This window comes from Heteronotia binoei, chromosome 3 (assembly GCF_032191835.1).
Source record: "Heteronotia binoei isolate CCM8104 ecotype False Entrance Well chromosome 3, APGP_CSIRO_Hbin_v1, whole genome shotgun sequence".
Classification (NCBI taxonomy): Eukaryota; Metazoa; Chordata; class Lepidosauria; order Squamata; family Gekkonidae; genus Heteronotia; species Heteronotia binoei.
Window position 1 is genome coordinate 97,481,075 of NC_083225.1, and position 12,863 is coordinate 97,493,937.

Here is a 12,863-nt window from a genome sequence, read left to right on the forward strand (position 1 = left end):
AGACCGCTGACAAGATGGCTGTTCAACCCCCCAAACGATTTATCTAGTGATCTCTGCCATTATATAAATCCACAGAATAACATCAGGAACATCACCGCTGCCGTTAAATTAAACTATGGAATGGCTTAGACAACCGGAACTGGTTTTAGATATTGTTGTTTTAAATTATTGTATAATTTAAATGCTGTTTTAAACTTATTATATATTGTATAATTTTATTGAACTTGTTGTTAGCCTCCCTGAGCCTGCCTAGGCGGGGAGGGCAGGATACAAATAAAATTTATTATTATTATTATTATTATTATTATTATTATTATTATTATTATTATTATTATTATTATTATTATGTAGCCTTAACATAAGAATATAAGAAGTTCCCTAATGGAACAAACCAATGGTCTGTCTAACAGTTCAGCACCCTGTCACACAGTGGCCAACCAGTTCCTTGGATTCAGGAGTGGCTTCATAAAAAGCACTGAATGGGAAAGAAATGGATAAAGTCACTGATAAGATGCACTTTAGACTGGGAAATAAACGTTTCTAGTAAGGGGAGTCGCCATGGCTCAGTGGTAGAGCATCTGCTGGACAATGGCATGCAGAAGCTGTCAAGCATGCTATTTCTGTGTATTAAATCAATATAAGTATTGGGAATCATTTCCTCTCTGCCCTAAAATTGTTCTCTTTCTTAGTTGTATTTCAAAGCTTATTCCCTCCCCCCTTCTCCCTCTTCTCCTTCCTTTCTCATCCCTGGGTCTCCTCTCTCTCGCGGCTTGACTTCGCGAAGATTTAAGAAAAGTGCAGTAGTCCACGTCTGCTGCAGGCTCGCTGGTGGCTGACAAGACCAATGCGGGACAGGCAGGTCCGGCCACAGTGGCTGCAGGGAAAAGTCTGATTTGGGGTTGGTGCTGTAGTAGTACAATTCTTCCTCAATCTCCTTTTGTCCTCAAGACCAGCTATGCGTGCATTCTCAAAGGAAGAGACAGCATGGTGGATGGTGTGCCTCCATGCTTTGCGATCTGAGGCTAGGTCAGACCACTGGTGATGGTTAATGCAACAGGTACCAAGGGATTTCTTCAAGGAGTCCTTGAACCTCTTCTTTGGTGCCCCTCTATTTCGATGGCCGGTGGAAACTTCGCCATACAAGGTAATCTTAGGAAGGCAGTGGTTTTCCATCCTGGAGATATGCCCTGCCCAGCGCAGCTGCGTCTTTAACAGTAATGCCTCGATGCTTGTAACCTCCGCCCGCTTGAGGACTTCAGTGTTGGTCACAAAGTCACTCCAGTGGATGTTGAGGATGGTGAGAAGGCAGCGCTGATGAAAGCACTCAAGGAGTCGCAGATGATGACGGTATAATACCCCTGAGTAGAAGAGTTAGAATATGCAAGTAACCTTGATGATAGAAGAGAGGCGCCTCCCCCAAACAGTTCCCATTCAAACATCTTATCAGAAAAGCAGGAATATCTGGGAACCAGGAGGTTATAACTGTCAAGCATGAGATTTCAAAATAACCAATCCTTGGATTTTGAAACAAAGTTAGGTTTATTGATAATCTATGTGGCTCATTCGAGCTGAAGATTGGAACTGATACTTTGTAACACTAGAATACATGCTTTAAAATGGCACATCAAAGGTTCTATAAACAATTCTACATTCACGTGTGAAATTCACATGCTGGGCTCCTTATCTATATTGCAACTAGCACATCCTGGGTTCGGGCCTGGCTGAGCCTGAGAACAATTCCCAGGAGGTCTTATCTTCAAAGAGGACATTCCTGCATCTGTTAGTAAAAGCGAAAGAAGAAAGGTGGGGGCTGCTACTTTGATGTGTCCATATTTAATTCTGGGTTAATAACAACTCTAAAATCTGGATTCTACAATATCAAAGTAACAATTCTGAAATCCAGCTTCTATAATATAAAATGAGTATACAATGCTTGACAATAACCGCATAATGGTAGTTGGTAGTACCCTTTGAACATCTGTTGCAATTTACATCTGTGTGTTATGGTTTGAAGCTATCTATCCTATTGCCTTTGATGTAGCCTTTAAGAATCTATACCGTGTGAAACTTTGTATCACTTCCAAGGTATCGCACCTTGGGCAAGTACCAGATTATCAATAAACGAGACTTTGTATTAAACAACTGCTTGGTTATTCGAAATACCGATGCTTGACATTTTGGAAGTGATCCTATTAGGAATTTAACTGAACTCGCAGTTTTCTGACCGTATGGCGGAGAGCGCTCCGGATAACAGTGAATTCCCCACTCCCCCGGAGAGCAGACGAGGCGAAAGCAGGGAGGATGAAGCCAAAGTGCAGACTCCACCGTGGCACATACTAGACGCCCGCAGAGCCGCAGGGCGAGGATCTCCTCTGCACATTCAACAACTCATCACCCCCCGAAATTGGAAACTGCGAACTTCCACCACCCTGATGGAGGAGGCAAAAACTCGAAGGGAAGCCATCCTAACACGACACTCCCGTCGGGTGAGAGTAATGATCGGTGAGAGCGGACAAGAAGGTGCTCGGGAAGGCACACAAGTCATCAGTGGCGGGGAGCGGGAGGAACCCCAACCTGAGGAGGGGGCGAAAGGTGAAGCTCCTGAGCAACCAGGCCCCGAAGGAGAGGGGGAAGAACCTGAACCCGATGATCAAGGAATACTTCAAATGGTGAGAAATGAGATGGCTGACATGGCGAGGAGCTTGAGGGACGTGATACAAGCCAACGCCACCTTCATGGCGCAAGAGATTAGGAGGCAGCTCAATAGGGTACTGAGACCCGCAGATCTGAGGGGGGCACCAATACCCCCGCTGGTGAGACAACCTGCAGCACCTCCCATGCCGCTACGGGATCCCAGGCCCTCTGGCAATTCCCTCGATGACCTGGTGGAGTCCTGGAACGATAGGCTCTCCAGGGCCATCGATGAGATTGCAACTAGACGTCCTCTGCGCCCTCGCCTAAAGCTAGTACCCTGGTATAACCAGGAGTTGCGGCAATTAAAGCGAGGACTCAGACGACTAGAGAGGCAATGGCGGTGTACTCGAGACGAAGCGACTAGAACATCTTATAGAGAGTGTATGAAGTCCTATGAGATGGCAGTCAAAGCCGCAAAGAAAACATACTTTGCGGCTAAGATTGCATCTGCAACTTCGCGCCCGGCACAATTGTCTAACATGATTCGGACTCTTATAACGCTGCCACAGGGCAGCCCAAACGCTAGTCAATTGGAAATCGGCTGTGAGGCTTTTGCGAAATTTTTTGCAGATAAAGTCGCGTCGCTCCGCCGCGACACCCCCGCCATATTGGAGACAGTGTCCGAACCCGAGGCTCCTTGCCTGTCTTCAGATTGTATTCTGGATGGTTTCGGCGCCCTCAGCCTGGACGAAGTTGACAGGATCCTCTTGTCTGCATGCCCTACAACCTGCAATTCAGACCCTTGCCCCTCCTGGCTTATTAAATCTTGCCAGAGGGAGCTTAGGTATCCTATACGGGATATCATAAATAGATCCCTGATGGAAGGGCAATTTCCAACACCTCTTAAGGAGGCAGTGGTCTGCCCCCTCTTAAAAAAACCAACACTGGATCCGGCCGAATTGGCACACTATCGGCCGGTCTCGAATTTACCCTTTTTGGGTAAACTCATTGAGAGGGCAGTGGCGCTGCAATTACAGAGTTTCCTGGAGGATGCTTCCGTCCTTGACTCCCATCAGTCGGGCTTCCGCCCGGGTCATGGGACGGAGACAGTGCTAGTCGCCCTGGTGGATGATCTCCAGCGGCATCTGGATCGAGGCGGCTCGGCGGTACTGATGTTGTTAGACCTGTCGGCAGCGTTCGATACGGTCGACCATGGGTTGCTGACTTGCCGTCTCGCCGACGTGGGGATTCAGGGGTTGGCTTTACAATGGCTTACCTCTTTCCTCAAAGGTCGGGGACAAAGAGTGGCGATTGGGGGTGAATTGTCCCAGAGGTACCCGTTGGATTGCGGGGTTCCTCAGGGAGCAGTTCTATCCCCGATGTTGTTTAACATCTATATGCGCCCTCTTACCCAGATTGCCCGGAGATATGGGCTGGGCTGCCACCAGTACGCTGATGACACCCAGCTCTATCTATTTATGGACGGCCGGCCTGCCTGTGTCCCAGAAAACCTGGACCTGGCATTGCAGGCCGTGTCTAGATGGCTCAGGCTGAGTGGGCTGAAGCTAAATCCGATGAAGACAGAGGTCCTTTGTCTGGGTCGCCGTGGTCCGGGGAGGGAGATTCCCTTACCGGCCCTCGACGGTGTGCCTCTGTCAGCGGCGCACAGGGTTAGGAGCCTGGGGGTGCTACTGGAGCCTACCCTAACTATGGAGGCCCAGATAGCAGCCACTGCCAAGTCCGCATTCTTTCATCTTAGGCGGGCAAGGCAGCTGGCCCCTTTCCTGGAGGACGGCGACCTGGCAACAGTGATCCATGCAACGGTCACCTCGAGGCTGGACTACTGCAATGCCCTCTACATGGGGCTGCCCCTGTGTCGAACCCGGAAGTTGCAGCTAGTGCAGAATGCCGCTGCCCGGCTGTTGTTAGGGCTCCCTAGACGGGAGCACATTCAGCCGGGGCTTCGGGAACTGCACTGGCTGCCGATAACATACCGAGTTCGGTACAAGGTGCTGGTTATGACCTTTAAAGCCCTTTATGGTCTGGGACCTGCCTACCTTAGGGACCGTCTCTCCCCACATGTTCCCCAGAGAGTGCTGAGGTCGGGGTCTCAGAACCTCCTTGTAATCCCTGGGCCAAAGGAGGCCCGTCTGAAAGCGACCAGGGACAGGGCCTTCTCGATTGCAGCTCCCTGTTGGTGGAATCAGCTCCCGGAGGAGGTGAGGGCCCTGCGGAACCTGGAGCAGTTCCGCAGGGCCTGTAAAACAACCCTCTTCCGGTTGGCATATAATTAATTGTGATCAGAATGCCGAATACTAAATCTCAAACATCAGATTACTGAATATTGGAAATTGAAGGACTGATTTAAGGAAAATGTAGCATAGTGTATACCGATGTGAGTTTTATGTATTTTTAGGTTTTTATGTTTTTATTGTATAATTTTAATCATATTTAAACCGATTTCTGTTAGCTTTTACTGTTGTAAGCCGCCCTGAGCCCACCTTGGTGGGGTAGGGCGGGATATAAATTGAATTAAATAAATAAATAAATACCACCCAAGATTATGGCCGGGGAAGAGAGTTGGACGCGACATTTAATGGAGACCCAAGGAGGTGGAGTACTTCTCTGTCCAAGCCAATAGCTACATGCACTATTGGGGGAACAACTTTCCTGATGAATTCAGCCACGTGGACTACCTAGGGTCGAAGCTGAAAGGGGCCGCCAAACGATGGTACGTGAGTCTATACAAGACCAGAAGCCCCAAATTGGACACAGTTGCTGCCTTTCTTCAAGCCTTACTCACACAGTATGAAGACCCATTCCAAGAAACTCAATCGCTGACAGCACTGCGAGACATGCAACAGGGGTCAAAGTCAGTGCGTGAGTATGCGGCCAAATTTCGGGCAAATAAGGCCAATGTCCGGGAATTGAACAAGCTGATAAAAATTGAGCAGTTCCAGAGGGGCCTGAATGCAAGCATGTTGGATCAAGCTCTACAACAAGCTCGCCCTACCACACTGGTGGGATGGGTACAGCTAGCTGGTGAGGTAGAGACCAACATGAAGAGAGTGGCCCTGCAACGTCAGCAGCAGCAAGGGAGTAAGGGGGGACGTGAGTCTCGGTCGGGGGCAGAGCCAGAAGGAAAGAAAGTTAACCCCCCGGGGGTAGCCAACAAACCAACTACCCCCGCGAAGTTGCTTCCGATGTGGGGACCTGAACCATCTGGCTGCTAACTGCCCAGAGAGACCTCGAGGCCCCCCCTTACTCCAAAGCCCAGAGCACTGGCGTCAAGAAGAACGCAAGTCGTCCTAAAGAATCAGCGAAAGGCAGTACCGTGGCCGCTACTTCCATGGATGAAGAGACCATCATCATAGATTAGTTAAGCAAGATGTCTTGGGAAGACTAGCCGGCGGGAAACGGGAGCAACCTGCACTGACAGGTGCTGAGCAGCAGGTCGTGCAACTAACAGCACCACTAAGGGTGAGAATAACTGGATCTTTATTTTTTGTCCCATTGACTTTGTTAAACTCGAAGCTAAAGAGGTTTGTTCATGTTTGGACCTTAATTGATTCAGGATGCACAAGAGAAATAATTACGCCCAAGTTAATGGAAGCTTTGGGTCTCCCCAAGATCCCGTTACCTCAACCCATACAATTTGAGCAAATGGATGGGACAGTAATGAAGGGGGAATCCTGCGTTGACCAAACTCAAGCAGTGCCAGTGGGCATAGAAAACCACTGGGATACCAAACTATTTGTAATAGCTCCATCTGCCTCATTTGACGTGGTGCTAGGAGTTGGGTGGTTGGTGAAACATGAACCAAACATTAAATGGGGAGACCAAACCATAGACTTTACAGATAAGAAATGCGAATGCCACAAATGGGACAAAACTTGGGGCCCTGAGCCACCCGCTAGAAATGAAAGACTATGTTTATCGGTAGAAGAAGTACGCTCCATCCCCAAGGAGTAAAAAGACTTAAAAAGGGTGTTAAGTGAAGAGGAAGCGAACGAACTTCCTCCCCACCGGGACACTGACTGTGCTATAGAATTGATCCCGGGGCAAGAGCTTCCTAAAGCTAAACTGTATTCTATGGGATGGGCAGAAAAAGCGGAATTACGAAAGTTTTTAGACAAAAACCTAAAAAGAGGATTCATCAGACCGGCCACCGCCCCCCACCCTGCCTCCGTACTATTCAGAAAAAAAGAAGGATGGGGGCTTAGGCTTTGCACGGATTTTTGAGGGATCAATGGGATTTCTACCTCAAATGCATATTCTATACCCCTAATCAAAGACCTATTGAGCACGGTATCTAAAGGGAAAATCTTTACCAAACTAGATTTGCGAGACACTTACTTCAGAGTGTGCATAAAAGAGGGAGATGAATGGAAAACTCCCTTCAATACTCCCATGGGTCAGTTTGAGTACTTAGTCATGCCGTTTGGATTACAAGGGGCACCCGGAGTTTTTATGAATTTTATAAATGAAGTACTGTGTAAATACTTATATAAAGGGGCCGTAGTGTACCTGGATGATATAATTACTTACTCCAAAGACTTACCATCTCATGTAAAGTTGGTGAGGGATGTACTCAACGCTCTGTACAAACATAAGTTTTGTCCAAGTTTGAATTTCACAAAACGGAACTGGATTACCTAGGGTACAGGATATCCAGGAAGGGGTTAGCCATGGTCTCCGTCAAAATCCAAGCAGTACTAGATTAGGAACCCCCAAGGACACATAGACAGCTCCAATCTTTCCTCGGTTTCACAAATTTTTACCTTTATTTCATTTAGGGATTTGCACACACCATGCTACCCTTAATGGACCTCCTCAAAACAAAAGAGAAGGGCCCAGAAGCAAAGAGACCAGGGGCAAAATTGGAATGGACAGCCAAATGTCAGGAGAAATTTAATAAAATGAAAAGACTATTTACTAGTGAACCCATTCTTAGTCACCCAAATGAGTTACGGCCCTTTGTGGTTCAATGTGATGCCTCCAACGTCGCTGTAGGAGCCATTCTGATGCAACTAGATGATGAAGGGAGACTAAGACCCTGTGCTTACATTTCCAAAAACTTCTCCCCGGAACAGCAGAACTGGTCTGTGTGGGACAAGGAGGCATTTGACATAACGTTTGCCTTAAAAACCTGGAGGTCTTGGTTAGAGGGAGCCAGGGTCACTTTTGAGATTTGGACAGATCATAAGAATTTAGAGGCACTCACAGGACACCAAAAACTGACTAAGAAACAAATTAGGGCAGGATTTTTTGTCAAATTTGATTTTACTCTCAAACACATCCCTGGTTCCAAAAACTTTTTAGCGAATGCTTTGTCTCGACTTCCCCAACACAATAGCCAAAGGGAAGAGGTTATTAACTCTATTATATCACCCCATCACCTGGTGGGAGCAGTAACCACTAGGTCTAAAGCTAAAAAGGAAAACATAGAAGGAAAGTTGGGAGGGGAAAAACTGATTGCTGAAGTGGAAAAGGAGAGAGACCAGAAGCCAGATGGAGTTGTAAATGGAGAGGAAGGATTCTGGTACCGAGAAGGGAAACTGTATGTACCAGAGAGTCTCCAGAAGGAAGTATTACAATTTTGAAACAGTAGTAAACTTTCGGGGCACTTTGGTTATGTGAAAACATTGCATCTGGTAAATTGCCAATTTTAGTGACCATCTATGAAAAAAGACATTTCGAATTATATGGCCACCTGCCCAGTGTGCATAATGGCTAAAAAAAAGGGGAGGAAAACCCCTGGGACTATTACAACCCTTAGAAACCGCCAACAGGGCATGGTCAGTGGTTTCAATGGATTTTATAGTGGAACTCCCAGTATCACAAGGAAAAACCGTGATCTTGGTAGTGGTGGATACCTTCTCGAAACAAGCGCATTTCATTCCGTGTACCCAATTACCCACTGCAAAAAACCTAGCCTATCTCTTTTTCCAGCCCGTGGTCAAATTACACTCTTTTCCAGACAAAGTCATTAGTGACAGAGGGCCACAGTTCGTTGCCAACTTCTGGCCGGAGTTTTTTAAATTAACAGGCATGGAGCAAGGTCTGAGTTCTGCGTACCATCCTCAGACTGACAGACAAACGGAAAGAGTGAATGCTCTCCTAGAACAATATTTATGGTGCTACGTAAATAACCAACAATCCAATTGGGTAGATCTGTTGCCATTTGCGGAGTATGGATATAACAACAGTGTTCATAGTTCCACTAAAATTTCTCCTTTCAGAGTAGTGAATGGTTATGAAGGGAAACTTTTTCCACTATTACCAGGAGGAACTGTTCCAGAATCACCCTCCTCCTTTGAACATTGGTGGGGGAACTTGGGAAAGGTATGTAAAGTAATACAAGAAAACTTAAAAGTGGCTAAAGACACTTACAAAAAACACTATGACAAAAATCACGCTCCAGTATGGTGGAGGAAACTGTTAAAGTGGGGGAAACTGTTTTCTTGTCAACTAAGAACTTGCCTATGTCTCAGCCTTCGAGGAAGCTAGCTTAGAAATTCCTGGGCCCGTTCAAAATAAAGAGAGTCATCAATAAAGTTACAGTAGAGCTAGAGTTACCAAAAATGTTGAGGGTGCCACGACTGTCTTTCATTGCAGTCTATTATGCCGGGATCCTGGAGCTACATCATGGCATCCTCGACCACAAGCTCCACAACCTATCCAGATTGGGAATCAGAGTCACCATGAAGTTAAAGAAATTCTGGATGCAAAATTAAAGAGAGGGGTGTTGTATTTTTTTATCAGATGGAAACATTTCCCACCAAGTCACAATGAATGAGTGGAGGCTTCAAATGTGCGGGCAGCAGATTTAATAAAGAAATTTTACAAATTGAATCCAAATAAACCCCAGAAAAAGTCTTAGGGGGGGGGGGTAATATGTCAAGCATGCAATTTCTGTGTATTTAATCAATATAAGTATTGGGAATTATTTCCTCTCTGCCCTAAAATCATTCTCTTTCTTAGTTGCATTTCAAAGCTTATCCCCCCCACCTCTTCCCCCTCTTCTTCCTTTCTCACCCCTGGGTAGAAGAGTTAGAATATGGAAGTAACCTTGATGATAGAAGAGAGGCACCTCCCCCAAACAGTTCCCATTCAAACATCTTATCAGAAAAGCAGGAATGTCTGGGAACCGGAAGAAGTTATAACCGCATAATGGTAGTTGGTAGTATCCTTTGAGCATCTGTTGCAATTTACATCTGTGTTTTATGGTTTGAAGTTATCTATCCTATTGCCTTTGATGTAGCCTTTAAGAATCTATACTGCGCGAAATTTTGTATCATTTCCAAGGTATTGCACCTTGGGCAAGTACCGGATTATCAATAAACAAGACTTTGTATTAAACAACTGCTTGGTTATTTGAAATACCAATGCTTGACAGAAGCTCCAAGGTCTCAATCCCAGAATTTCCTGTTAAAAGGATCAGTGTGAAAGGCCTCTGCTTGAGACCCTGGAGAGCTGACTCATTATGAAGTAGCTTTGTGTGTGTGTGTATGTGTGTGTGTGTGTGTGTGTGTGTTCATTTTCTCCACTGTAATGTAAAATTGGAATGGTGGGATTTCTCATTTCAGAAGTACGGTGTTATTATCTGAATTAATGTACATAAATTATTTTTAATAGTAAAAATAACATATTGTTCTCAGATGTTCCACTCGAAATGAAATGAACTGAGGAAAATGCAGTTAGTAGAGTGTTGAAATAATAAATAATAATATGGGAAGGAGAAAACCAAGTTGGCCTGCTAAATTATATGAGTGTTAATACTTTCATAATAATAGGTGTTTGATATTGCAATATTTTTATTTGTTCAGCACAGTTTGTGAGTCAACCATAGCTATTTACAGTTAGTAATGATATGCAACATCATTGGGAGCCCTCAATGCTTCTAATTTTTTTCCTTTACTCTTCACAGGAATGACATGCCAAGCTCGAAGTTCTTACGTTACAAGTGAGATCCTGTGGGGTTATCGGTTTACCCCTGTTCTTACATTAGAGGATGGATTTTATGAAGTTGATTACAATAACTTTCATGAAACATATGAAACCAACACACCATCTTATAGTGCCAAAGAACTGGCAGAGATGGCTAGTCGAGCAGAATTACCCCTCACTTGGTCTGTGTCCAGCCAATTAGACCAGCATGCTGAAACAGATACTGAAGAGGAGGCCAAGAATCCTGAAGAACAAACTGAAAGGAATGGTGATGTGACCAACTTAGAGAATGAATCCAAAGTTTAAAACCTATTATCAGAGTTCCATAAATCTATTTTTAAAAGGAAAGAGAAGGAGAAACATTTAAGGTGTGAAATGATTACCTGCCCATAAAATAAGCAAAGATTTGGATTAAAGCTGCAATATCCCTTATTTTTCAATATAATCTCCTATTACTGTCCTATTTTTTAACTGGAGACATTCTCATATGCAGGTTGCAGGTTTGTTTTGCTTTTTGTTTTTTAAGGTAAAGGGCAAACACTTATTAACCTGGGGCAAAAACAAATGGAACAACTTTAAGTATTGTTCACTCACATCCTGAGCTTTAACTTCAGCTTTTTATATATTTGGGAACAGTTTCATAAACTGAATGAGATGCCTGCAGAAAATGAGCATTGCAGCTTTTAGACCCAAGGCAAGAGAAAGAAATGCTCTTCAGTGTGACATTGTACATATGCCTTATGTAATTTCTCTTTCAGTTTAGTAATAAACCCAGCATGTACAAAGGTACTGTAGTAAAGAACTTCTAAATAATGTACATATAGGTTTAAACATATAATTCTAGGAAATAATGGGATGCAAAAAATAAAACCCACCTTTGAGAAGGCATTTCTATTCTCATACCAGAAATTTGTTGGCACCCTGCCCAATTAATGCATGCCATGTTTCTCATTGTACCAGACTGGCAGCTATTTAGAGTACCTCACTGTTTCTTAAGCAATGATTTACCTGACTCTAAAAAGCCATAGGTCTGGGTCTGGGTCCTGGGAGGAAAGGGCAGAACAACTGCAACATAATTCTTGATAAACTGTGAAACTGTTTACAAAAAGATACTGTCTTTTGTATTACTGTATGGTAAAACCAGGTATGGTTATTCGAACAGTACAGTTAGAACTTGTGAAAGATTCTTGTCAAAGCCAAGCACCTCTTTGTATGGCATTGTTCATAAGAAAGATTGTGATATGCTATCACCCTTTAAGTGCAATACCTTGGGGAACTCTTTGGTTTTCAAAACCATTCAGTTTGTTTTAGAAAACTGTGTAGTTTTATATCTATAACCAATATAAGCCATGAGATCTCTGAATGTTATACATAGGTCAGCTGATGTTATAATCTGAGAGGGAAAAACTGAATTTCAGCTGAAGTTCTGTCAATGAAATTCATTATAATAGGTACTTCATGTGTCTTGAATATTCCCCCAAAGATCTGCACCCTTGAGCAATCCATAAGAAGGCATCTCTCAGGAGATACCAGCATGTCATCCTTGCACACATGTTGTTTTTGTGATGTCAGTGAGCACAACTTGTAGGCCTCATTCTGCCATCTTTACTTACAATGAATAGTGCCTTAAGTGCTTTCCAGTGTCACATTTACCCAATGGTAGACAACTGCCAGTGGGCAATATCTGTACAACTTCCCTAACCATTCTGCCACCAGTTTATATATTTGGGGCTGAACCATTTACAGGGGAAATGTGTCATTTGTCCAAGGAAGTTTGCTCTGTAAAGAATGTGAAGCAGTATACAAGCTATGAATTGCACTTTCATAGCTTGGACCAGCCTTTTAGGCACATCAGAAAATATTCACGCATCTTTACAAAGTTTCTTTTAATCCCATGATATCTTCAGTAGTCATGTGCACTTCCATGTTACCGCTACAGATTTCCAGTCCATCAATCAAGTTACTAAAGAGCAGTGAATAGACGTAAACAATATGATAGATTCCTTACTATGGAACAACCTTCTTTAGAAATGACCAATGCACTATCAAATTAAAAGATGGTCTCAATTTATACATTATGAACTTAATGGACACACACAAACTACATTCTTTACTGTTGTTTTTCTGTTAAGAAAAACTGTCAAGAACTAATCCAACATTCCAACCCCAAACAAATATGCAACAAATATAATGCACTGACGACAAGTTCTGATAGTATCAGAGTGGCACCCACTTCTTTCAGTCTAATTTTCATGGTACTTTGAAATTAGCTCATAAAA

General features: G+C 44.1%; 1 protein-coding gene across 1 annotated transcript in view; it reads left to right on the plus strand.

Moving 5' to 3' along the window:
• KCNJ6 (potassium inwardly rectifying channel subfamily J member 6) overlaps nt 1-11,784 on the plus strand; it is a 291,714-nt gene extending 279,930 nt beyond the window's left edge. Inside the window, exon 3 of the mRNA XM_060234263.1 lies at nt 10,565-11,784. Within this exon, the coding sequence (XP_060090246.1) occupies nt 10,565-10,890 (326 nt within the window). The 3' untranslated portion in view covers nt 10,891-11,784. The remainder of the gene's footprint in view (nt 1-10,564) is intronic.
• Nucleotides 11,785-12,863: the final 1,079 nt, after the last annotated feature.